Genomic DNA, 27,477 nt, shown 5'->3' with positions numbered 1-27,477 from the left:
ACCCCAGCCCAGCAGCTAAGCTGGGAACATCTCATCATCAGTGGGATTAAGAAGACAGTGAAGGTCACCTGGGATAGTGGAGCACGGGAAGGAAGGAAGGGTGGGAAGAGCATAGATGGAGGAGAGATAAATAGATGGGGGACTTGAAGCACCTCTGTGATCCTAAGTGCTGCAGAGTGCCAAGTGCCAAATTCTGACCATTGGGATTCTTCAATGCATAAGTTTGGGTACATATAATAAGTTCAGCATATCTGAAACTTCGATTGAAATGGGGGTCAACTTATTTCTCAAAGCACCAGAGGGCAGGACAAGAAACAATGGATGGAAACTAATCAAGGAGAGAAGCAACTTGGAATTAAGGAGAAACACCCTAACAGTGAGAACAATTAACCTGTGGAATAGCTTGCCTTTAGAAGTTGTGGACGCTCCATCACTGAAGGATTTTAAGAAGAGACTGGAAAGTCACTTGTCTGAAATGGTATAGGATCTCCTGCTTGAGTAGAGTTCGACTAGAAGACCTCCAAGGTCCCTTCCAACTCTATTTCGGTTGAATTGAATGGTTGCTTACTGAATGGTTATAAGTTGAGGATACACTGTAATCTCTGGGTCATTGTCATCATATTTTCAATTGAGTAGAGAAATAGCTCATTTCAAAAAAGACTGCTTTCTGTAGTGGACAGAAGTGTGAATGGGAAGCTTATCATGTAGGAAACTCATTTCAAATTAATCTATGGTTGTATATCTACGATTTTAAATATAAATTTACAGCTATTTTAAGGCACGGAATCATTCTGCTTTTTCCTTTTGTCAGCCAATATGCTGTTGATCCTTTTCCTACTTACACAGTAAGTGAAGCAGAAGGATTTCCTTCTGGTTTAATCCCATGTTGCTAGGAAGTTTCTACCTTTTAGGCATTACCTGCTGAATGGTTCATATATATTACAATTACTCCTACTTCATAAAGGACGGATAATGTGGTTGACTCAGAGGAAACTATCAGGATCTGAATGTCGTTTAGAAACTATACTTATGACTGTGTCTATCTGGACTCTTACATATACAATGCACCTGCCCACATGTATATATAGGTATCTTAATCTACACATATAAAAGAACATTACAGCTTAACCTCTTTTAGGAGTAGAAAGAAATGTTATAAATATAATATAATATGATAATGCTTATCTGCTATTCCAAATCAAGAGGACAAAACTATGGTGCTTCAGGTATCTTTAGCCATAATTTTGACCTATTTTTTTTCCTAAACAATGAAACTACAACCATGCCATTAGCTGCAATAAATTAACCTCAAATGATAAAGAAGAGGAAACTATGTATTTATCATTAAATATGGATTCTTACTCCAGACCTATTAAGGAGTGCACATGATGACAGGCATAACATATTGCTAAAATATGCAAATTTCCAAGCAGACACATCTATTAAATGTGATGAATATACACACTGAGTTATTATATATTTTATCTGTTAATATGTATTAACATGGCACTTAATGTGTATTCATCTTAATTGTATGATCTTAGATGGTCCTGGTTTCTAATATTTTTGAGAAGCATTTTTTCTGACACTACGTATAATATCAACATGATCTTACTTCATTCATTTTTTAAGCTAAAACCACCAGTTATTGTAATTTTTATTTATAATATTTCTTCCAACTCCTTGATAATTGCATATTCTGCAGTGTTAGATTACAGAATGTTCTTTTGAGGTGAGATGACAAGTTTTCATAAGTCATGACTTTTATATGCTTATGTCAAACATCAGGATCATCACACCCATTTCACACTGTCACTTTGATGAAATCACAGTGTGCTAAAGATGTCACTGAAATGGAAATGACTGACAGGAGTACAATAATGGCAGTTTCATTTTTGATTTCTTGCCTAATGACATCTGGATGTTCTACTTTTCTGTTGTTCCCCAAGTTATTTGCATGTATGTGTGTGTGTGTGTCCTCTCTTAGACCAAATGTCTTTCATAATCCATCACTGTTGCTGTTGACCCTATCATATATGAACCTGTAGAGGGGTGGAAACTCTCCAAGCAAAACATCTGCCAAGTGATGAAATACATTTTTCCCACCTTTCTCTTTCCTCGTATGATAGACTTCCCTGGTCAAGGGAAATGTTATTCTATGTTTCTTACCAATAACTTTCATAAACTGGGGGCAATAATGTTCATTTTTTATAAAATGTTCTTCTACTCAAATTAACACAAATCTGGCACCCAATGTCATATGGAAGGAGACAGGTTCCTTTCAGATAGTTACAGAGAAAAATCATCTGGTAAATATGGACTACAAGGCATATAATAGTTGTGTTCAAACACAGGCTAAGGTTTATGTCAAGTCTTGGGAAATGATAATTCCAAATGGCACTTGTACACCAGGTGTAAAAGTACGGATAGTAAAAAATCTCACTGGAAAGATCTCTAAATCCATCCATTTCCTTGGCCACATCTTTCCAGCATAATATCCAGGGAATGCTCCTCATAAACCAATTTACTAATCTTGCCTTTGGCAATCATGTTGTTTACTTCTGGTTTAAACAAAAGTAAACAAGCAAAAACTGCATCCTTTATCAGCCAATTGCATTTATCTACTTGATAAGGAATAAGGAAAATTATTGTATATGAATATGCTGTTGAATAAATTGTTACCTAGACAAAAGAGACTGAAGTTTTTTAAAAAAAATTCAAAACAGATAACATTCAGAAGTGGTTCAGGCATATGCCTCCCCAATTCACTGAAGTACAAGAAGAGAGATAATAAAGAGAACAGACCTGCAAGATTCTGTTATTATGGTCAATCTCAATAAAAGTAATGTTAGCCTTTCTTGTGGTTTTCCTAGGCAGGTTTACCCAATGGGGCTGACCTGCCTACTTACAATGTTAAACTTCACCATAATTTTTGCAGGAGATAATTGGTAACATTCATTATCTTTTCCCCTCCCCCTCTGGAAAAACAGGCTCTACTGTACTGCCAAAATATACAAGGTTATATTAATAAAGAAAGCAGTTTTATTCTCTGTCTGCTTAAAATAATCAGTAATTCCATAAGGATTTCAGACTATGTCTTCCTCTGGACAAGGTGCCTTACCTTTTCCAAGTTGTCAGCTGAAGAACTCACCAATCTCATAAAGAACAAGGCCATCATGGATTAATGCAGTGGTGCTGTTTTTAGCCAGCGTTCAGTATTGTAAAAATATACAATTTAGATTATTTCATGCTGAATATCCAGTAGAGGTAGTCTTCAACTTGTGACCACAATTGAACCCAAAATGTATGTTGTTAAGTGAGAAACTTGTCAAGTGAATTTGCTCCATTTTACAACTTTTCTCACCTCATTTCTTAAGTGAATCATTGCAATTCTTAAATTAGTCACACAGTTGTTAAGTGAATCTGGCTTCCCCATTGACTTTGCTTGTCAGAAGGTTGCAAAAGGAGATTACACGACTCTGGGACACTGCAACCATCATTAATCTGAGTCAGTTGTCAAGCCTCTGAATGTAAATCACATGACCATGGGGATGCTGCAAAGATCATAAGTGTGAAAAATTGTTATAAGTCACTTTTTTCAGTGCCATTGTAACTTTGAACTAGATGAACTGTTGTAAGTCGAGGACTACCTAAACTAAACATTGGTAACAAGTTCTTTCTCTGATACTTACAAACTGTGTATGTGCTCAGGCCTAGTGTCTGTTCCCTGCAGTTGGAATTCAGAGAAATATTTCTTTGTTAAATAGAAATTCAATTAAATTTGGTCTAATTTTCTCTCTTAATTTGTTCCAATTTTTTAACAGCAAATCTTAGCATGAAATAAGTGATGTCACAAGTCACTTGTCCCTCTCCTAACATCCGGCTTACGAAAGACTTGCTAAAAACTTAATTTTTACTCCACCCAAGCCCTATCCTGCTTTCTGATGCAGGTGTTTTTACAGGAAACCACACACATGAGATACTGCAAAAATTGAATTTCATTTCCTCCTCAATTTGGTTTTAGCTGAATTTTCCACTTAGATATAAATACAAGATTTTAAAATTCTTTAGGTTCACTCTTCAAACCACTCTGTCCACATTACATTTTATATTAATATAGGCCTATGGAAGGGTAAGCACAAAGTGAACAGAACTCAAACGTAATTTTGTAGCTTAGATTAGAAATACAAGTCTAGGCCAGATCTAGGTGATATCATGGGCAGAAAGTTAGCAAGTGGGTATAATTTATATTGGAGAAATTAAAAGCAATTTAACACAGCCATGGCTACTTTCCCACAAATTTCAGGAGACTTTCAGAACTATTGAACAATGACCCATGATTGCTTTCATTGAAGGTACCAAGGAGTTCATGAAAGGGAGATCAGCCCAGCAATGGAAAGTGCCACAGTAGCATTCTGGTCAGGGCATACTAAAGTATTGAGGAATGGGGTAAGGCAGGAGTTTCTGCAGCAAGGAAAGCAATCTACCTCATGCTGCACAATTCCATTGTCACAGATTGAAATATGGAAAAGTATGAATGTATGTATGTATGTATTTAATTTCTATCACACCTTTATTATTTTTCAATAAACATCTTAATACAGTGAAGATACTTAATAATCCTCCTATTTTTCTTCACAACTTTGTGAGGCAGGTTAGGCTAGAGAGACAGTGACTGGTCCAAGGTCAGCCAGCTGGTTTTCATGATTAAGGAGGGACTAGAACTCATGGTCTCTCACTTTCTCTCCAGGTACCCTAACCACAAGACAAAACTGTCTCAAATAACTCATTTTGACTCATTTTGACTCATACAGCTAAACTGGAAGTAAACAGGCTCTATCGCACAATAGCATTGACAACCTGGGATCACAGTGGCTGGAAGCACAGTTAAAAAGCATCCTAAATGCTGATCCATGAACTGTGCCAAGAAGAATCTTAACTGTCCTACTATAGATTTGTACTAACTACACAGATCTTACTAAGAAGAATCATATCTATCACACCATTCAAAAAAAACACAATCTGAAAAGTCTTATACAATTGACATATCACTTGCTTTTAAGGATTCATTTTTTTCCAAAATGCAACCTGAGCTTAAAGAGTGATTTGGGGGTTTCAACACCTCAGAAACAACCTTATTAAAAAGCCTAAACAATAAAGAACCTAAGAGTGTCTAACATAAAGAGAAGACCAGTAATACTTGCTGACATTCTTAAGATTATACTCTGTCCTGTTACAATGTTATGTTGTTATGCAGTTGGCTGACTAGCCACACTTCAATGATCCATCATTGGTGGAGGGACAAATGCAGTGGAGTACCTCAAGGTTTCATCTTGGGCCCAGTATAATTCTACCTTTAGGCAAGAAAAACTAAATGCACACATATAGAATAGGTTATAGCTGGCTCAATAGTAGTAACTGTGAGAGGGATTTTGGAGTCTTAGTGGACTATTACTTAAATAAGCCAGTGGTGTGCTACAGCTACCAAAAAAGCCAAAGCAGTCCAACGGGGATAGAATCAAGATCATGTGAAATATTAATGCTACTTTGTAATGCCTTGGTAAGACCACGCTTGGAACAGTGCATACAATTTTAGTCACAACATAAAAAAGATGTTGAGACTCTAGAAAAAAATGCAGAGAAAAGAAATAAAGAAGACTAGGGGACTGGAAGCTAAAACATATAAAAAATGGTTGTAGGAATTGAGTATGTCTAATTTAATGAAAAGAAAAATTAGGGGTGATAGGATAGCAATGTTGTAATAGGGGATGCCACAAAGAAGAGGGAGTCAACCAATTTTCCAAAATACCTAAATGCAGGAAAAGAAACAATGGAAGCTAATAAAGGAGAGAACCAACCTAGAATTAAAGATATTTTTTTTGACAATTAGAACAATTAATCAGTGGAACAACTTGCTTCCAGAAGTTGTGAATTTTCCAACACTGGAAGTTTTTAAGAAGAGATTGGACAGCAGGTTTGTCCGAAATGATATTAGGCTTCCTGCTGGACCAGTGTGTTGGACTAGAAGATCTCCAAGGTCCCTTCCAACTCTGTTATTCTGTTACTCAATATCTTCATAAATGACCTAGATGAGGATATTGAAGGGGCACTATCAGATTTATTGATAATACCAAATTGGAGGGAATTGCCAACACTTTGGAAGATATACTCAAGATTCAGAAGGATATTGACAGACTTGAGCACTGAACTCCATGCAATAAGATGCAGTTTGGTGGTATAAATATCAATTAGAATAGAGCTGGAAGGGACTTTGCTCTTCTAGTCCAATTCTCCTGCTCAAGCAGGAGACCCTATACCATTTCATACAAGTGATTGTCCAGTAATTTAGGCAGGAAAAACAAGAAAAGGTACAGAATAGGCAGTGTCAGGCTCTAGAGCAGTGCCTGTGAGAGTCCTGGTGGACTATTATTTAAGTATGAATCAACAGTGTGCTGCAGTTGTCAAAAATCCAATACTGTCCTAGACTGCATTAATAGAGGAATAGTATCATGTTCACAAGAAGTCATACTATTTGGAATACTGCATCCAGTTCTGGTCATCCCAATACAAATAGATGCTAAGATCCTACAAAGTATGCAGAGAAGAGCAGCAAAGATGATAAGCGATCTGGAGTCTAAATCGCAAGAGGCAATGGCTATTAGAAGTAGGTATGTTTAGCCTAAAAAAGAGAAGTTTTATATGTGACATTTTAGCCATCTTCTAATACTTGAAGGACTGTCATAGGGAAGAAGGGGTCAATTTATTCTCCATAGCACTTGAAGATAGGATAAGAAGTAGGGATGGAAGATTATCAAAGAGAAATCCAACCTAGAACTAAAGAGGCATTTTCCTGACAGTGAGAACATTTAACCAATGGAACAGCTTGCCTCATGGAATTGTGGGTGCTCCACCACTGGAGGTTTTCAATAAATGCTGGAAAATTATTTCCAGGATTATATAAAGATCCCTTCCAGCAATATGATTCTGCGTTTCTAAAATTCTATGACTCTGTTCTGTATTGGTTACTCAGCTACAATAAAAATCTTAATTTTGTCTTTTGTCTACTGCGTTTAGATAAGGGTATTATTTATTCTTTAATATGTACAATTTAATGACTATCTCTTAAATGTTTTATATAGTCTTTAGAGATATATATTGTAGACGTATCTAGAAGGATTAAAATTCCAGCTCTAATGGACTATGAAATACCCAGGTCTTTAGTAGATTTCCAATTCGCATGTTATTTTCTCTCTCCTCATACAGTAATGCCCCTTCAAGTGTCTCCCCTTACAATTATTTCCAAATGTAACAAATCACTTTCACACAAAAAATTGTGTAAGCCAATTTCACTACATAAAAATGAAAATTCAAATCTAAGGAAATCTAAGCAAGGAAATCTAATCAAGTCTTAGACTAATTATAAAAGAAAAGGTCATTACGTTTAGAAAAATATTGATAGTACTTGACAAATAAAATAAGAATTATTTCTCCTGTTTATATTTTCTGTGTTTCATATTTAAAAAAACCTATAATCTGTCTAGTTTTGAATTTAAAATGTAACATAGGAGTCACATCAGCTCCTTGCTCTGTGAGAGAAAGGAAGATCTATCCATACCAACAGGTATACTTCTCATTTTTCAATTCCCCCCTCATTTTTTTTTAAAAAAACATTATTGGGTTTGATATGAAATGCTAAACATTAATGATATCCTGATCTGCAAATAGTCATTGCAAAATATTGAAGCACCTATCCTGACAATAACAGCTATGGTCTTGTAGAGAACCAAACAAATTTGAAGTTGGATGGAAGATTCCCCACATTATTTTTTAGTCATGTTCTTTATATATATCCCATCTCACCAGAAACTTGGGACATATCTTGAGCCTCATCTGTTTCCATTTTCCTTAAATTATCTGGAAAAAAAAAGAAAAAAGAAATACCTTAAGCTTAATGTGAAATATAAAATCATAGGAGAAAGCTGAATAGGAGAAAGAAAAGGGAGTTGCTATTTAACTATGAGATTATCTGCCAGGACTAATGCCCACCCCCCCTTTTCTTTCCAACCCTGCATATTTGTGGGGTATCAGCCTGGTGCAGACCTTGATCCTTTTAAAAAGAGCATTACAAAGATTTATAAAAATATCATTACAAGCACAGGAGGACCAAATTTGTTATTTATTGTTAATTTCCTACTGCATAATAACCCAAAATGCAAACTGACTGCAACAAAATTAAGCAGAAAATTAAATGGCCCTGGGTCATTGTAGGCAAAGAATTCATTCTCTTGGCTGATCCATAGTTATGTTCTTTCTAATTTACTGAGCATGCATCGATGAACCTTGAGTCAGCTTGGTGACACGCGTACAATCAGCAATCAAAAACCGAAGCAATTTGCTGAAGAATGTCTCATTTACCCAGGCAAGCCTGCATATCTGAACAGCAACGCTACTACCTCCATTAATAATGAATACACCTCAAGCAGTGGCAGATGGGCAAAACAGCAGCTTCAGTCTTTTGGCCTTCTCTTTTTCAACCATCTTTGCATCAAACCACACCAGCTTTCTTCCACATGGGGAATGGAAGCCCTCCCCAAAATAGCAAACTGAACTCTGGAGAGAAAAGGAACTTAGGTTTTTCTGTTTTACTGACAGATGGCTTGACTCCACAGATACGCAACCAATAGTGGGAAGCTGCTTGCCCTTCTGTTTCAACATGTAATGTTCCAAAGAATAAAGTTGCAAAGTGGTCACAAACACCAGGGAGAAGCATGCCCAAGGTAGTGAGGCAGAAATAAAGCCTAGCTCTGGCCTTGGAGCATAAGGCTAGAGGTCTGAGTTCTCTAGAGTCTGGATGGACATCTGCTGGCTCTTTGGCAAAAAAAAATAATAATCTGGTATTCTCAGCATTTATGAGTTCAAGAATGAACTCATTCAATAACACAGGTAGCCTCTTTTCAGAAACACAGTTCAGATCAGGCTCCCTACGCCTTCTTTAACTACTAAGGGCTTTATCCAGTATTCTTTTTCAGACACCTACAGAATTCTAACTCGATAGATTTGTTACATAAACTTTGGAAACTATCTTTGAAGAACAATATACAAATGATTTCTAATAGAGTACTGTTTTCTTCAGTTGGTTAGCTTGGGACTTACCAAGCTGAACAAAAAATATGAAATCCTTATTTTCCTTAGTTTACAAAAGAAAAATGTTGTCAAGTTCCAGTAAGCCAAAAATACAGATGGTGGGCTGCATTTGGCTTGGTGAGTCAAATGTTATGTTGTTCTGAGTTATTGGAACTGGATGTTGGGAAAGGTATATTGAATTCTGGACAAACTTTTATGACTTGTTCTGAACTTAGGGGATTTCTATAACTCCCAAGGATAGAATGCAGCAGTGAAATCCATTGTGAAATCCATTTAACACTAGCTTGAAAGAAACCATCAGGCCTTTGTTCAAGACATTTAAAATCCTAAATGATTTGGAATATGTAGTACCTGAGCAATGAATGTTCTTCCCTTTGACTGAATAATTGACATTATCTAAATAATCAAGTTTGAGGTCAATCATTCCTGAGTGCTGCTTTTAGTATTTTGACTTTTTATTAAAAATGATAACATTATAGTGATGGTAACTATTTGGTATTTTTAAAATTAATTAAATTATTTTCAATTATGTTGAATTATTTTATTGAGACTATCTCATGCTAAAATTCACAATACTGGGGTCACTTTTTTAATGAATAAAATGAATAATAAAATGCAACTCAGAATTCCTTTAAAGAAGACATGATACAAGAATTGCATAGACCTTTTGATCTGAGACAAACCAATCTCTATTTTCTCCTTCAATTTTACTCAATTGTCACTCTTTTGTTCAAACAGATATTTCTGGATCTATTATGGATTTTCCGCCCATACATTGTACAAGATTTGGATAGTTTTAAATGTTAGATGTTTCTTTTGAGCATTTAGCAAACATTTATCTGGCAAATGCCTATACAGAATTCAGAAGGGAAAAAGTATAAGGGTTTTTCTCTTGCTGAAAGTTAAGCCTACTGACATCCTACATATAGATGGCACTCCTGGAAAAATGAAGAACTGACTATTCCATGGCTTGGAAAAGGAGTCTAGACCTATGATTTAAAATACCACAGAACCCGTAAATGAAAGAGATGAGGATGCATAAAAACTTGTGTACTTCACTATCAGCAACAAAACAGCCCTCTCTATCAGCTGAGGACAGGAGCCTTATTTAGAACAACAAGCCAGCTTTTCATTGTCCTTAGTGATAGGACTAGCCACATATGGAAAGATTCACAGGAACAGACATGTTCATATGAGGATGGTATATATGTTATAAGACGTCCATATGTTATGGGGCTATAATGCATATAATGCTAAGCACTTATAAGTAATTAATTAACAACAAATGTAAAATGTTCATTTTGGGCTCAATTGTATTCGTAAGTCGAGGACTACCTGTTATTTGCTTTCTTATGTTGTTTTCACTTTTCCTTTTTTAGATCTTGATTTTCTTTTCACTGTTATTGTTGTATGCCATTCAGAGTCACAAATTGTGAAAAGAGATGCTTATAATTTTTAAAAATCAATACATAGTAAAATAAAAGTTGATTTTTCTATACATATAGGGCCTGAGCCCTTTACATTTTTCTATACATATAGGGCCTGAGCCCTTTACATTTTTCTATACATATAAGGACATTTGTGCATACAAAACCAGCTTTGTTTCTGCAGATTTCACTTCACTATACCTGTCTTGTAATAAATACTCCAAATTAGCAGGCAAACAGAAGGAAATAACTCTCATTATCATGTGGTCATGTGACTGGCTGGGTGTGGCTAACTCAATATCACTCACATCGAAGCACCATCTCCACCCCTGGCTTCTCATGACTGTGGGGAATGCTGCAACAGTCATAAGTGTGAAAAAGGGTCATAAGTCACTTTTTTCAGTGCCATTGTAACTTTGAATGGGCACTTCACACAAGCAAAGTACCAGCAAAGGAGGGGGAAAAAACTCCAGAGATGTTCCTGAGACAGGAAGTCTAGTCCTGCCAAGAATGTAATAAGGGTTAACAAAAAGGCAGTTTCTGTAAGCAACACCAAAATGTTTCCTACCTGCCTTCCTTACAGGATTAGGCCAGTAATTTCTTCTAACAACCGGTTCTCTGAACTGCTTAGAATGTTAACAACCGGTTCTACTGAATAGGTGTGAACTGGTAGAATCCCACCCCTGGTTGTAAATATGCAATACCTTTATATTGAAGTCAAGAAACTTAAAACAGTTCATCTTTGGTAATATCATAGTTTATATTTTTAAAATATATATCTATATATACTTATTTTATATTACATATGAATGACAATTATCTTAAAAAACTAGATTTGCCTGGTAACCAAATGATGTTTTTTCCAGAATCTTCTCACAACTGAAATATATTTTTTATAGATGCACATCAATTAAATTGTACATAAACAGAAAAGATCCACTGCTTCAACATTATTACTTTCCTTCTTGTGATATGGATAAATAATAATTATTTTATTATTGTTCTGTCTTTCTAATAATTCTTGTTATTTAAGGATAGGATACAAATGTATTTAAAAATCCACAGGCAAAATTGCAATATAATATGCTGGAACTGAATATCTCAAATGTTGTTTTGCATATTATACGGCAAATTTCCATTATGCACAGCTTTCCCATAAAGGAAATGCATAATTGTAAAATGAACATAATTGCAAAATCTTGGAGTAATAGAGATTATGGATGTTAGATTTTTGTCACTCAGTACTGCAGTTCAGGTCTCTGATTAAACTGAGATCCCCCCAAAATGAGATTTGAAACATTTATTCTATTAGTAGTTTTGATCCAGATCATACCTACTATTTATTAAGGAGCAGGGTGAGCACTCTCTCATAGACAAACTGGTACCTAGGCAGTGACCAAAAGCTAAAAATTCCCTAGTCTCCATTACAAGATTTTGACTCAATCCTAGTTAAGAACAAAGAAAACATTAAAATCTATTGATCCTGAGATGTAACATTATACACCAAAATACTCTATTTTTGCAGCAATTTATGTTTTGTATATGTTTCCCAAATGGAATTCAACCAGAATAAGCTGCAGCTCCATTTGTAGTTTTAGATTTGTTGCTATATATGTTCCAATCTATGTCAAGAAAACATTCTTTGAATTTCTCAGTATATTTAAAGATTGGAATAACATGATCCTCCATCCAAGTCATTTGGAACATTGAACTCTATTACCTTAATTTAAACAAGATTTTCACTGCCTTTTTTGTGAATTCTCCATTTTCAGTGGAGCTTATTTGCAAATCTATAGTATTGTTAGTAAGCTTCATTAAAGACAGTAGGAATTTCTCCTACATAAATGTGTATTACAGATCAGTTTGACAATCCTGTCTACCTAGATAACACTCTAGCAAAGCAGATATGATCTCTAACCATTTAAGAGAGTAACAATTATCTTTACATTATCCTTAACCCAAAAGTGAAAAGATGACTTTATTTTACCCTTTATATGTTTTTAAAGAAACATATGCTATGTGGAGAATGAAAAGAAAAGTCCACTTTACAACAATATATTTATGTCAAAGATCACAAAACATTGCTTTAGTACTGTAAATCAAATTAGTTACAAAAAGGGTAAGGCTGATTTGACTTAAGCCTTAAGCATCACAGCTCCTCCATAAAAACTCTGTCTATGTAAACTTCATGATATTACCATTAATTCGCATGTTTTTTTTAATTTGCCCTAAAATGTCTTTAGAAATTAACTTGTAGAGTTGATAATAAATATTTTTATATTCTGCTTACTACACTGATGGTTTTGCCTCTTAGAAAAATCGGAATGAATTGCAAAGACATAGTCCACAGTATAGATATTTATCCTGACCATTTGTGAAGGAACTTTACACAATTTATCATACCCAAGCCAGGACTCAGATGCACATATTTGCCACCAGGGCTTCCCCAATTTGGTACCCTTGAAAATATTTTTTCCAAAATATTAGAAAAATCTTTCAATAGTTCATTGCGAGTTACATCAGAATGAATGGCAATTATGGGAATTATCAGGAGGAAACTTGGCTTCCCTAACCTTATTCACAGAACTCTACATGGCATTTAGGAAAAAAGAGAGTAAAGACTCAGGAAATAGCAATGAATAACAATCTTTCGGAAAAAAGCCCTCTAAATTTATATCTAAAAATTTGAAATTTTATCAAATTAATACCAACAAATAAATTATTAACCACTCATAAAACTATCTCGAGTCTATCCAAAGTTGGAAGAATCTACTGTTATCATTTCAAAAAAATCACTCTTTAAATCACTCTTTTAAAAAATTATAGCAACATTGTGTGAAATCTATTTTTAAAAAAAGTACGCCATGAGTTTAGGTAGGGTAAACTGTTAAACTAGTAAAACCATTAAAACTTGCCCAGTACAAATTGTCACCCAGTACAAACTTTGAATGGATAAAAGGAAAAACTGTGATTCATATCATTGAGCATATGGAATTCATTGCCCTAAGTGTTGATGAGGGTCAGCTATTTTAAGGAAGTATTAAGCAAGTGTATTTATGGATTGTAGAATATTGAGAATACAATTGACTTATGTTCCTTTACTTCATGTAGCAAGAAATAAAATAGTTCCCCTCTATTTTCTTTTGTTTCTTTCTCTATTTTATTAGCAGTTGTGGTCAATATGTTGATTTGAAAGGTTTTTCTTCAGAGCAAGCTATTTGGGGTAAGAAAACTTACCAAAGGTATTTTATGATATGGTATCTTTACCACCAAAGCCTATCACTCAGTGAGCCCAGTCACTGTTGCATATAACTACATCAGCCATTTTATTAAACTTGAGAAAGGTTCATGTGGCCCAGGTTTACTGGAATTTCAAGGGCAAGTGATCACAACTTCTTGTTGCTACTGCAAGAGGCATAGCTATTTTGAAAAGGCTATTTGCTTTCAGGCTATTTGCCAGAAAGGTTACTGTATCCACCCCATTTTCTGCCCACTGAAGATGTTCAATGCCATTCCAATTTGTTTTTATTATCGTTTTCAGACTGGCATCATTTAAATTTTCTAATATTATCTCTGTGTATATGTTTAATGGTTTTTTAAAAGAATGGGAAGCAGGCACTTTGCTTTGCAACATTCCAGTTTTTGTTTTTTACAAATAGTCCTCAATTTATGACTAGTGCCCAGTGACCTTTTGAAATTCTAATGAACCTCCCCCAAAAGAGACATACAACCTATTTTTGAAATTCTAATGTAATCTCCCTATAGTCACATGACTGCATTTTGGGCATTTGGCAACTGGCCCATTTATTGCTGTTTGCAGTGTCCTGCAGTCTCATGATTATTATTTATGATGTCTTTGTCAGAAACTGGCATTTACTTATGGTTTCTGGCAAAAATTGTCCAGTAGCAAACAATGGGTTTGCTTAACAACTTCTGTGTTCATTTATGAACCACTGCATAAGACCTCCACACTTGCTTAACAACCATTGCAAAAAAGATTGTAAAAATCAGGTCTGGTCATGTGGTGATCTACAACTATCATGACTTAAAACCGTAATTGCTGGGCTCAATTAGAGTAGGTAACCTAGGGAAAATATGAGGCAGGAAATGATGTGTTTATCCTTATTATATATTCAACAAAAAGTTGGCCAATTAGCAGGAAATAGAAGGAAATCCTCAGCTGTATTGCCTGTTCCCCGAATCAGGACTAATGGGTAAATGCATTGGGAAGAATTATGAAAGACATTTACTTATCAATCTACCACCAGGAGAATCATCACACACTGCACTCTTCTAACTTATCGTGCTGGCACTGTTCCAAACAAAGATCACCAGTTTTATTACGCGGTTTCAAGGTTTTGATCTGAGCAAACACTCCTCAGAAAAAGATGTCCATATTCATCAGCCATTCTGGAAAATCTTTGGCCATTTCCTGCTGAGGAAGTTGCCACAGCACTCAAACAGGTATTGGATCTTCAAAATGTTAGTTTAAAGCAGGTCTATACAACATGCAGTCTACCATGCAGCTTCGGGCAGCCCACTGGCAGTTTTAAAAAGTAACACATTTGTCCCTGCCACCCTAAGAGCAGCAATTGCATGATAAATAGTGTCAGCAGGAAAATTAAGTGGCAGCATTTTTGGCAGCGGAAAGAGCTTCCAGCCTCCACAGTTAGTTCTCTCTGGTTTGTGGAAGGGCCAATCTCTTTTGAAGAGCAAAGAGCAAAGCTTGGGATGATATCTTGATAATGATAATAAATGAGAAGCATTTGGGCTCTTACATTACAGTTTGCTGTAATAGTTAAGGCTAGAAACAGGGGTACTGTGAACTCTAGCCCTGTCTTAGGCACAAAACTAGCCCAAGGATCAGCCATTCTACTAAGAAGGAGGTAATGATGAACTACTTCTGGAAAACCTTGCCAAAACAAACTGCAGGGATTAGTCCAGGTGGTTGTCAAAAGTCAACACTGACCTGACAAAAATAAAAAATGAAACAAAACAAAACAAAACAAAACAAAACCCAGGCTTTTATTATCTTAATAGCTCTATCCACCTATATAGACCCAGACATGCACTGATAAGTTTGGGCAGTCCTACACTTAGACAATTTTGCTGAACTAAATACAGATTCTTATGGATGAATGTGCTGGAAACCTTTGTCCAAAATTGAAAACTGTCTTTAATTAAAAGTATTCAATATCTCTACTAGCAGCTGATAATTAACTTTATTACTGGAATTTAATAAAATAGACCTCTCAATCCCAATGAAAGATTCTACTTTAGAACCATTTTAATTCTATTTTTAATTTCCTTTCCAGCATACTACAAATAATAACTAACAAAAAAGTCCTTTCTAGAAACAAAAACTGAGAAACATAGTAGTCTTTCTTTCTCAAATTTCCATTAAGTAAGTTTTCTATCCAAGATTATCAAGATGTGCAAGAAACAAAGTTTATAATTAAGATCAATTCATTTCCTCCTCTGCAGTGTTAACACGTCTATATGAAACTTTTTTATAGAAAAAAAGGGAGCATATTTAGTCATAGTTTCTTTCTCAGGAAGTTAGATGAATTGACGGTTATAGTAATAAGCATACTGTTTCACATCAGGCACTACCTACCTAATGAATCCAATTTGTATCCTTCTTTTTGAAAATTCCCCTTGTTCCCCAAATTGGAATATGACTAAAATCACAGTCATATCCATGAAAGAAAGCCTTACTGTATTAACTGGAATTCAATTTCAAGGGCCACAGATTTGAAGCTTTTCTGTTTCTATTTTTTTAAATTAAAAATATAAACACAAATATGTACAGAAAATCCTATATAATTCATTATTCTGAATTAATTTCTTGTTATCAAATTCACGTTAGCAAGATGTTTTGTGAAAATAATTTATTAAAAACATTTCCTTCATTTTAGATTAATTCACATTACATCCTGTTGATAGAAAATATAAATCCCCTTTATAAATGGCATTTAAATGCTCTTATTTACTCTTCACATTTTAATATTCAAAATATGGTATGGGAAAATTAATACAAATGTCAAAAAGCTATATAAATTAATCCAATCCTATGCAAATTGTTTTATTTAGTGATATCAGTAACCACATGCAAGTCTAACTCTTTATCATTTTCCCAGGATAAAGAAATTTGCTTCATGCAGCATGAATTTGAGATCAGTATACTGTCCAGTTAAAGCAGTTTTTCCTAGTCTTTGATTATGTGCAAATTCCGTAAGTATTACTTTTATTTCAATTTACTAGGTAAAATTAACCTATCACAACGTGGGATAACCAGATGCAAAGTCAATTAGATTTTTGAACATTTGGATAAAAGAAGACATTTTGACACATATAGCGTATGATAGAGGAGTGAAAAAAAATCACTTGCTACCTGCTAATTCAGTACAAAAATAAGGGATAAAGAAGTCCCATTTTGCCCTGATTTGGTCTGCATCAGTATAGTCACATCGCTACCAATCCAGAAAAGAATCATTTTAAGTAAGACTGTAGGTTATCTTTGTTTGAAAAGAGCCTGCTAGTGCTCTCTTCAAACAAGTGGCTGTATTTGGATCACAAAAAGGCTACATGAAAGGTAAGATTTTAAAGAAATAACAATACATCCTGGCATAACAATAACAGTGTACCTGTTTTATTCGTATTCCAAAATGTTTAATGGAATGAATAATTCTGACATTGCTTTCTAATTTCTCTAGGACTGTTTAAGGACTGGAATTCCATGTTAAAAAGAAAAACAAACCTCTCTTAGATTTTTGCACTTTAAATAGTTGAAATGATTCCTAAAATGAATTAATCAACTTACCTTCTGCCTCCATGACCCAGCTCTTTCAAGTTAACTTGTTTTAAGAACTAACTCTATTAACTTGTATTTAAGAACTAACTAACTCTAACTCCAGGTCAGAGTTAAATGAGTGACATCCCGTTAATTTCAATGGGATGGGTTAAATATGATTGATGCTATGGTCTCTGACCAGGCATTAGTCTTTTTCACTATTTCAATTAGCCACAAAGAAAGATTCATTGTTGATGAGGGAAGGGAAAAGACATGTTCATTTTAAATCTTTCCCACAAATGTAAGTAAAGCCACTTAAATATTTACCTTCTGTATTCAGTATTACTTGTTTCATTTGAATTGACCTATGTTTCCCTTTAGGAAAAAAAAATAATGTGCCCCCTTTTAACTCAAAATTTAGTGTCTACTTCTTGGGAAGACATATATAACTTTGGGTTTGCATATGGCTAGAGGTATTAACATAATAATACTGCAGTTGGGGGAAAACTGAAAGTATTTTTTTTTCCAATTTCAAGTCAATCTCAAGTCCTGTTCTAGAAAAATCTTCAAGTGATAATGGCATACTTTATAAAGCAATTGGCATTATTCCAGGGCCACAAAGGGCCACGATTGGACCATTAGGAATCATATTGATAATATATTTAGTTATTCATAATTATATAATAATATATTGTAAATATAATTATTGATGGTATTTTAATCTGTAAATTTAATCTCATTTATTGTACTTTTCTCTGTTTATTGTTTCTTTTTGGGATCTGTTTATTCTTTAAAATGTCTACCAATAATAATTTTAAAAAGAAATAATATCTAAGTGTCCAGCAAAATGGATTTTTCTGAAAAAAATGGAAGCAGCAGCTCACTAAAAAGGAGTGCTCAAGCAATGTTAAGTGGGAAAATGGGTGTGAGAGCCATATGCTCATGAACTGATATCTCAGACACCAAGAATACAGGAAAAAGACCAAGGCAGGGAAGTCTAATGATGCATGAAGTTAAAACTATATTAGCACCTATCTTAGCAGGAGTGACTTAGTAAGCTCTATTTCAGAATAGTATTTACCAAAATTTACACTTTTATTTGTGAGTAGGCAAATAAGTGAGTTAAAATTATAGATTCACAAGACTGGAACGACTTTACAGGTCTTCTAGTCCAACCCCTTGCCCATGGCAGGAAAACTTATATCATCCTAGAAAAATAGTTGTCCAATGTTTTTCTTGAAAATCTCCAACAATGGATCACCCACAACTCTGGGTGGCAAGCTGTTCCATTGATTAATTATTCTCACTAAGTAAGTAAGTAAGTAAGTTTCTCTTAGTTCCAGGTTGGCTCTCGCTTTAATGAGTTTCTACCTATTGCTTCTTGTCCTGCATTCAGGTGCTTTGGAGAATAAATCAACCCCCTCTTCTCTGTGGCAGATGTGGCAGTTGGTTCATGGAAGGAACAGAATACTAATCTAGAAATGCATAGGCATATTGCAGCAAGATTCATTTGTGCACTTTGGATAGCCATATATTTGATTTTCTGCCCTAAGTAAGCATTCCACACAGATTAATTAATAAGAAATATTTGTATTCTATTTATTTAAAGTGATAGGCTCTATTTCTAAAAAAAATTTTATTCTAAAGTCTTTATATAAACTATCTGCTATTCTAAAGTGTATATGGCAGAGACTATTCACTGAGAAATCCTCATCATATACCATGACTCCTGTGGCATTTCTTTATTATGGGTGAGTGCAACATAGCTTTTACTTGATCAGCATTCATAGAAACAAATCGGGCTGATCAACTAGCACTGTCATGCAGCTGATAAGCCCCACTTTCTTCCTCTCCTGAGTTCCCTGAGATTACAGCCACTGAAACTAAATTGCCAAACTGATGAACAAATATGTAAAGTTCACCCCATTAAACAAGACAGCATGTTCGTATTTTAATTTTGGTATAGATTAAGAGCTTATTATAAGTAGTTCTGTATGAAAGTAGAGTAAAAATCTCTAGAAAGTTTATAGGTAGTTATAGATACTGGTGCACATGAGCTTTAATGCTGTTATAGGCATAAAATTTAAACAATATAGTTGAACAAGTTACAGAAGTTAATGCTTCACATTTATTTCCTCTGTAGTTATTAAGCTGACATAAAACTAAGTTTTGCAGGAACACATTTTAATCAAGGAAAATTGATTGAGACTGAAGAGGAGACAGAATTTTGAAGGGTTATATAATGTTCTAAGTGATTTTCTTTTAAAAGAGAGATGGCAAAGAGTGATAGATATTAATAGAACTGAAAAGCACTATAGGATTATTGATTTAAAAATGATTTTGTAAATTTCACAGACATATAAACTACACACTTAAATCAAGGTATCTAAACATTTTGAGGAAATTTTCTGAAAAAAAGGATAATATTTCTGCATTCCAGTTATTAGCTTCATACTTATTCAATCATGGGGGCTCCCCACACCCCTTTGATAATATTCCTTACGGAAGTAAATCTAAACCAAATATTGGTCAGTAATTACTTTTAAACTTTACTTTGAATGGAAATACAGACAGAGTAATCTATGTGTGTCTGCATCTTTTTCTATTTCTACTACAAGGTGATGAAATGGCTTACATCAGATGATCTCACAGAGCAAGCAATGAAGGCAGGATTTAGAGTCTGATGCATAGCAAGATTTCTTTTTAATACATCTGTTTTAGTGTGGGAGGAGTTATTTGGATTTCAGGTTGCAAAGTAGGTGTCTGAATTCATTTCAGAATCTACTGTCCATCTCTTTGGAGAATGGCTATCACTTCCACATAGACACTGGTCTTGCATCTCTTACCTTTGCAACATTTTCATACGGTTAGGCAAGTATTCTCACTACTTGTGCTCCAATCTTTAAACAACAGCAGCATTCCTTCTGGCCTTCCTGGGAAGGTCACAAAAACCAGGAACGACCTGGCACCCCATCTTTGTTCTTCGTTGTGTTTTCATTTCACAAAAGACTGAATAAGTTTTTATAAACCTTCAAGTGGCTGGGGAAAATGGGAGGAATGGAAGTAAATTGCCAGGACACCCTGGCTGTAGAAGAAAGGGAGGGAAATCCAAGGAAGCAAGAGGAGTTTATATAAATGGAAAACTGTGTATCTTCTAGTTCTAGAGGAAACACTGCAAAGATGTCTTTGGTTCTCTCGGTCAGCTTATAATTCTAACCTGCATTGTTGTGAGGCTACAGCCTCAAAAAGTCATCTACGCAAAAGGACTTCAGGAAGGAAACATTTCTCTTTACAAACTGATCTGTTATTGAATATGAAAACCTAAATCAGAATAAAAAAGTAGATCTTGTTTACATCTAACCTCAGTTGGCTTGGGGCTGAACTTAAATGTGACTTTAATACAGGAGAAAAAGGACATACTGAACATAGTTCAATTAAATTGCAGCATACCTGTAGATCTGATCCAATGATTATTTAAATAGGTATCTATTAATTAAAATAGTTGAAGTTTTTTTTTCCTGTGAAGCTAAACTTCCAAGACAAAGTTGAAAATCACATATACCAATTTGCTGCCAAGCCTTCTACAGTGTGATGAGATTATAAACTAAAATTTTCATTTAATTGTTCTTGTTTCATTTATTTGTTTATATTTATAATTATTAGTATAAACCATGATATATGAATATTTTAAGGCAGAAAATGAATGTGTATATATTGACTTTGGGGGATGTAAAGAACCATGTTTCTATCTAGAGTAAATAATGTAAAACTGACAAGTACTGATTATTTAGGTCTAACAAAATTCAGATTCAAATCTTGCCTCAAAGATGCAAATTTGCGCAGCAATCTCTATTTCAGAGTGAACACACTCAACTATAGGCACTTTTTCTGCACCTCAGAGCATCTCCAAAGATGGGTAGAAGATTCCTGGATTAAATGGACTTTACCCAGGTTCTTTAACTTGTATGCATGACCCAAAATAGGCATTCTCCCTTAACATAATTAAACATTTAGTAATGATATAAACCTAAAATATTTCAACAATTGTAGTTTATGTAGATATAACAATTTTATATACATACATATGTATATATAGATATAGATATATATTTATATATATCTATAGATATAGATATTTATCTATATCTATCTATCTATCTATCTATCTATCTATCTATCTATCTATCTATCTATCTATCTATCTATCTATCTATCTATCTATCTATCTATCCACACACACATAATTAATAAAGAAAATCCCAGAAAGCTAGAATCAGCAGCTTGTATTTCTGCAAGTAATGTGAGAACAATTTACTTTCCTATCTTTTACATTATAAAAAATCAGTTTTATCCCCAATTAATAACATTAAGTTATGAAGCAAATTCAAGTAATCCTTCAAATTGAGAAACCAGTAATAATTAAGGAAACTATTCCACATATCCCAACATGTGTTTATACTGGACCACAGTAATTCTTAAAGGGCTGGTATCTTTTATGATTGATGAAATAGTGCCAAACTACCTTTGAACATTTTGTCTTTGACTTTCCTATCACCATAACTTTCAGAACATTTGAATACAATGCTGTTGTACCTACATAATGAAAATGATTCATTTTTAACAATGGAGTTGGCAAGTTACTTTTGGATCCAGAAACAGCACATCAGGAACATACTGAAATACTACAGCACTCCTCAATCAAAATCAGAGTCTAATAATGTGTTATATGATTCAGGTTCAATATATTTTTGCCAGACTGTTTTGTTGTCCTCTTAATCAAAAAGCCACATTGAAATCTTTTTTCTTGTTTGAAAAGTTCATATTGACATTAAAAATAACTAACTTCTCTAAGTGATCATCCTTTTGAATTTTAATGCTGGTTTTGTTCTCTTCACCTTCAGAAGTTAAAGTTCAGAACTTGACTCAATAAATTTTCACATTGGCTCTTCAAAAATAGATTTATTCTCTGAAAAGAGATAGCTAAATTACAGAAAACTTTCTAATATCTTCTTATAAATATACCTGCACTGCAGAGAATAGAGTTTATATGTTTCAGTAGGTCTTCCCATTATATATATTTATAAATAATCTTTTAGTATTGGATTCTTAATGTATTTAATTTAGCACATTAAATTGTAATGGGGTATTGTACTTTAATATGAATTAAATATTGATATTAAACATATTGAACATGTTTTTTTCTGATAACATAAATTAAATATACTTTTATTTTTAAGCAATGAATGAATTAGCTTGTTTTAATGAATGAAATTTTATATTTTCATAGGTCTGTTTTACAGTGGCATGCCTTATAATGTGCAGATTTATTTGATGCACTAGGTTGTTTAAAAAGAGATGTTAATGAACCAAATATATTTGACAGTCTTAAAAAGATCTAACTCTACGTATGAAAGATCAGCTATCTTGGTGTGTCAGCATTCAACCAATCTGAAAAAGTTTGGGACACTGATACTTGAATTCAAAATAAGAGGAAAATGTCCTGAATCTATTTATACATTTCAAGCACTAAATATGCTATTGTGTTACATTCAATTCTATCTGCTCAAGCTATATTAATTTGCATGCTACATTTCCAAGAAGAAATGTAAGCCTGACTCCCATATTGCAACTAAATTACAATTCTAAGAATGCTGATTAAATCTTAAAATGTTAAGATTGAATGTTTTGTTTAATTTAGTTTTCTGTTAAAAAAATAAAATTGTAAGTTTGTGGTACAAATTAATAATATATTTTCAGTGTAAAACATTTGGAGTTAGTGGTGCAGTTAGAAAAAAAACTTTTCAAAATATGCTTATAGAAGATATTTATCAAGATTCCCAAATCTTCCCTTCATTGCTACTGTGGATTATTTGTGTGAAAAGAAAATTTATTTTGCATCTATGCAGATATAAAGGGAAACCTTTGCAGAGATGGGGTACAGAACAAACAATTCTCACAAATATCAGTATTTTTACATGAACATTCATGCATTTTTTAAGGGATGCAGTTCAGTGCTTTGTTTCTAAAAACTACTTTAGATCTAGTGCACTTATAATAAACCTTTATATAGACTGATGAAAAATAAATGGTTTTCATTTTTCTGAGCAGGTGCCTGATCTTAAAAAGACGAAAAAGCTGTGAAGTTATGCATCACTACTACTAAAGCACTACTTACTACAACTTTAATCCTTTAAACCAAGCATTTTGTAAGTATATTTTCCATTCAATTACTATAATAATAATTGAACACATTTGTCTGGCAAGAATATTGGAGAAAATCAAGTTAAATCAGGGAGTCCAAATAGAATTCAGTGCATAAATAGCTGAGAACTTGTATAATGCAGAGTCTCAAAGACCTCACTGAAAATGGATGTGATTTCTTTCTTGAACTCATTCTCTGGTGCTGTTGGATTATTATTATGGTTACTGTCGTTTCATACCTATTCTTATCTGGAATAAATCACAATCGCCTCCAGCAATATTTTATGCCAGCTGAATTCAAGCGAAAGGTAAGGACTATTAATTCAGCTCCTCTTGAACAGGACTTTCGTTAAAAAAAATCTGGGCATGCAGACAATCCTGTTTTTTAAAACTTCCCATTAAATGTCGAATTTAAGTGTGTGCAATTGTTTCTGCAACTTAACTATGCATTTCAATTTAATGCCATTTTTCTTGATTCATAAGTCAGTCTGGATTCAGTAGATGTTCTTTGAAAGAAGAGTGTACAAGATTGCTTTATTCTCTTGCCCGAAGTTTAATTTTAGTACTCAGTATATGTTAAGAGTGGATTAAACAGTACAAATTAAATGTTTTCTGCTCATAGATCCAGAGATACAGCTTTATAAACGGGAAGGTGGTAGGGGAAGATTATTAGAAACATTTAACAGTTCTATTTCAATCTCTCCCAGTAAAAATGTGGATTCCTCACTTTTTCATTGTTTTTATATATAAACATATCAGGAAAGATTGATAGAGCTGCATGGCATTACCCATAGAAAGTAAGCTTTCTTTGTACAATAATTCTATTTTTAAAAAACAGATTTAATAGTTATATACTGAATCAATTTTATTTTTTGCTTCAGTGATTAATACTGTTTTAGAAATGCTAATTTCATACTTATGGCTGCCTTATAAAGTATAGAGAATCTATAAAAATGAAAAATTATTTATTGGGGCAAATATATTCCTAATCAGAAAACTGAAATCTCCCCTTCTTTCAATAACCAAAGTTGCTGATTAGAGCATAAAATGCTACATTTCGGTCCTCACTATACAGACACTATACTATCCAAACTTGCTTGCTTAAACAAATTTACTAGTTAATAGGCAGCATTAGTAGAAAAGGGAGACAAAATGTTTTCAGTAAAATGAATTTATAAACATGCTACCAGTATTTGGTTATGTTTTCTATGTGTTGCAGTACTTTGACAAAATTCATTTGAAAATTCAGTCTTTAATACATAAGTTTAAAGAGCCCTTAAATTTAATTTTCTTCTGGAATAAACCTTAACAGATTATTTATAGCTAACACTGGAAGTTCATGCCTGCAACTCAGGACTCTGTTAGTTTGACTCCAAAGTGTTACATGGGCATTTTGTGGAAACTTAGGGTTTAACTTGTTTATTTAATATTGGGTATTTTAAGAATTCTTGATTTTTTATTTCATGTTTTATTTTTTGGGAAAGTGGGAGAGAATATAATTGTAAAGTTCAGAAAAAACGTCCATCTTCTTGTATTTGGGTGATGCAACAGCTTAAAAAGAGGGAGAAATTGCCCCAATTAATGACAGAAAATATTTCTGAAAATAGCTTTTATTTTTTACAGCTTAATGTTTTTCATAATCCTCCACTCAGCCCTTCAGCCTCGAATTTGTTTTGAATTTCTCATCATTTTCCCTTAGAGTTTAAAATGCAAGTATGCAGGAATCCCTTTGCTTATCTTTTTCAGAAATTCAGGTTTTGGGAGCAAGAGCAAAACTTCATAATCTCCTTTTCACAGATTACAACTAACGGGTCAATTTGTAATGGGAAAAGAAAAAGAAGTAAACTCGGCCCAAGAAACAAACAACTATCTTCTCAGGTTTAAAGCCAGACTGGCGCTTAAAAAGTTTTCCCTCATCCGAATAGAGAATTCAGCGCGATATTTGTTCATTGTGTGTGTGTGTGTGTGAGAGAGAGAGAGAGATCTAGCACTTGTTCAAAGCGCACCCATTTCACTCCTCTCCGTCTGCTTCTCACTACTTAATAAAACTTCTGCTTTTTACTCCCTTCCCAAAAAAGTTTGCAGCCATAGAGTAAACAGCTCCGAAAGAAAAAGAAAGGAAAGAAGGAGCGAAGGAAGGAAGGAAGGAAGAAAAAGAAGAGAAAGAAAGAAAGAAAGAAAGAAAGAAAGAAAGAAAGAAAGAAAGAAAGAAAGAAAGAAAGAAAGAAAGAAAACCGCTATCTGTCCGAAGAACAGAATAAGACAGGACCAATTTAGATGGGCGCGTTCCGGCGCGAAGATACAGTACCTGCTCTGGCCGGAGCTGGATGCAAAGAACTCGCCCAGCTCTCTCCGCTTCCATGTGCTGCGGCTCCACGGCCAAGCAGAGCGACAGGAGGCAGCTCCGCTCTCAGTCCCTCCCCTCGCCACTCCACTTCCTCATTCCAGTGCATCATCTTTGCAGGCGGCCGGTGGCTCCTACGGGCTTTTCGCCCCTGCACCGGGGTGCGCGGAGCTTTTTCATTTGTGGGCAGGAGGGAGAGCGCGCGGGGGACTTGTCATGCCTGTCAGATGATGAAGGCAACACCCCTTCTGCTGTTATCAAAGGTTCCTAAGCGGGGCAAGGGCGCACTTTGCCTTCTAGGATCCTGATGGATGCTCCTTGTGTGGAAGTATTGATTTAGTTAGTGAAAGAAAAATCGAGAGAGAAAGATAGGTCTTTTCATTCAATAGTGAGCCTGGCGAAGAAGGAGCCAGTATACATTAAAGCCCAAGATGATGGAGGGTTGCCCTTATATCCTAATTAAAAAAAGAATCCAATATTAGCCTATAATTTTTCTCTGGAAATGATGTCCCGGGTCTAAATACAGTTAGCTAGAAAAGGTCTTAATAGCATAAGATCCAAGCTGAAACCACTGATAGATTTAGTCTCCAGATTAAAACAAGTCTTCTCTATATAGGTCTGTGTTTGGATCCAACTCACTGAATTCAGTTCAACATACTTTCAATTAAACGGACTGAAGACTGCACATTTTGCGTATTCCAGAATTCCCATGTGGGAAGTATTATTAAGAATTATTGTTATATCTGTAGCCTGTCAGTGGTGATGGGGTGTTGAATATATTCCAGAAAGATACCTCTAATTTCTATTACTGATTTTTACACACAATATGTCAAGGCAAAGTAGCTATGCAGCCATGATGATTCTACCAAGAAAAATTTGTTTTCTGATGAGTTTTTAATTGTTTTTTTGAGTGGATACTGTTTAATGGATAAATGCTAAAATGACCCAATAATTTTATTTATTCATTTATCAAATTTAGGTGCACAAATTTTAATTGTGATTCATTCTGTGATAGTTAAGATTCTGAAAGGTAGGCAAGAAATCCAAAAACATTAAGCACTATATGGACACTTAATAGAAATGGGATTGGTGCCTATTCCATGGGGAAAAAAAATAACCCAATTAAGTCCTGCCCACGGAAGTGGCTCATTCCATGGAAACTTTATTAATTTATTAATCTTTATTAATTTCTGGTAAGATAGATACTTTGTAGCTTCTGATTTGTTTTCAAGCTTGGGAGCCCCATTTAATTGTTACTATAATGTAACTTGTTAAAGAAATTTATTCATAAGTACATAGATATTTATGTGTGTATGTGTGTGTGTATATTTAGTTTTATTTATCAAATTTAGATGCTGCCAAGACTCCCTCTCTCTCCCTCTCTCTCTCTCTCTCTCTCTCTCTGTGTGTGTGTGTGTGTGTGTGTGTCTTTGGTGAATGTCTGAAAACTAGTTAAAGGGATCTTATTTTATGAAGGCTATAAGGGGAGCAAAAGACAAATAAGTAAGGATATTGTAGGAAGCCCCCTCCCCAGAATAAAATATTCTACAGAATAAGGAAAGAAGCAG

The 27,477-nt window shown here is 34.3% G+C and overlaps 1 protein-coding gene across 16 annotated transcripts in view; it reads right to left on the bottom strand.

Annotated features, from left to right (window-relative positions):
• Positions 1-26,055, bottom strand: part of IKZF1 (IKAROS family zinc finger 1) — an 81,699-nt gene extending 55,644 nt beyond the window's left edge. For 9 of the 16 annotated variants that reach the window (XM_087916075.1, XM_026702331.2, XM_087916070.1 and 6 more), the window contains exons 1-2: positions 25,874-26,032; positions 7,861-7,914 (exon numbers count right to left, since the gene is read on the bottom strand). In XM_087916075.1, coding sequence (XP_087772201.1) covers positions 7,861-7,914; positions 25,874-26,021 — 202 coding nt within the window. In that variant the 5' untranslated portion in view covers positions 26,022-26,032. Of the gene's footprint in view, positions 1-7,860; positions 7,915-17,691; positions 17,772-25,873 lie in introns of those variants that run through there. The other 7 variants (XM_087916076.1, XM_087916072.1, XM_087916073.1 and 4 more) reach the window with 3 other exon arrangements.
• Positions 26,056-27,477: the final 1,422 nt, after the last annotated feature.

The sequence above is a fragment of the Pseudonaja textilis genome, chromosome Z (assembly GCF_049901715.1).
Source record: "Pseudonaja textilis isolate UNSWEBS1 chromosome Z, rPseTex1.2, whole genome shotgun sequence".
Lineage (NCBI taxonomy): Eukaryota > Metazoa > Chordata > Lepidosauria > Squamata > Elapidae > Pseudonaja > Pseudonaja textilis.
Note: the sequence above shows the minus strand (reverse complement) of the source record. Positions and strands in the feature narration are given on the sequence as shown.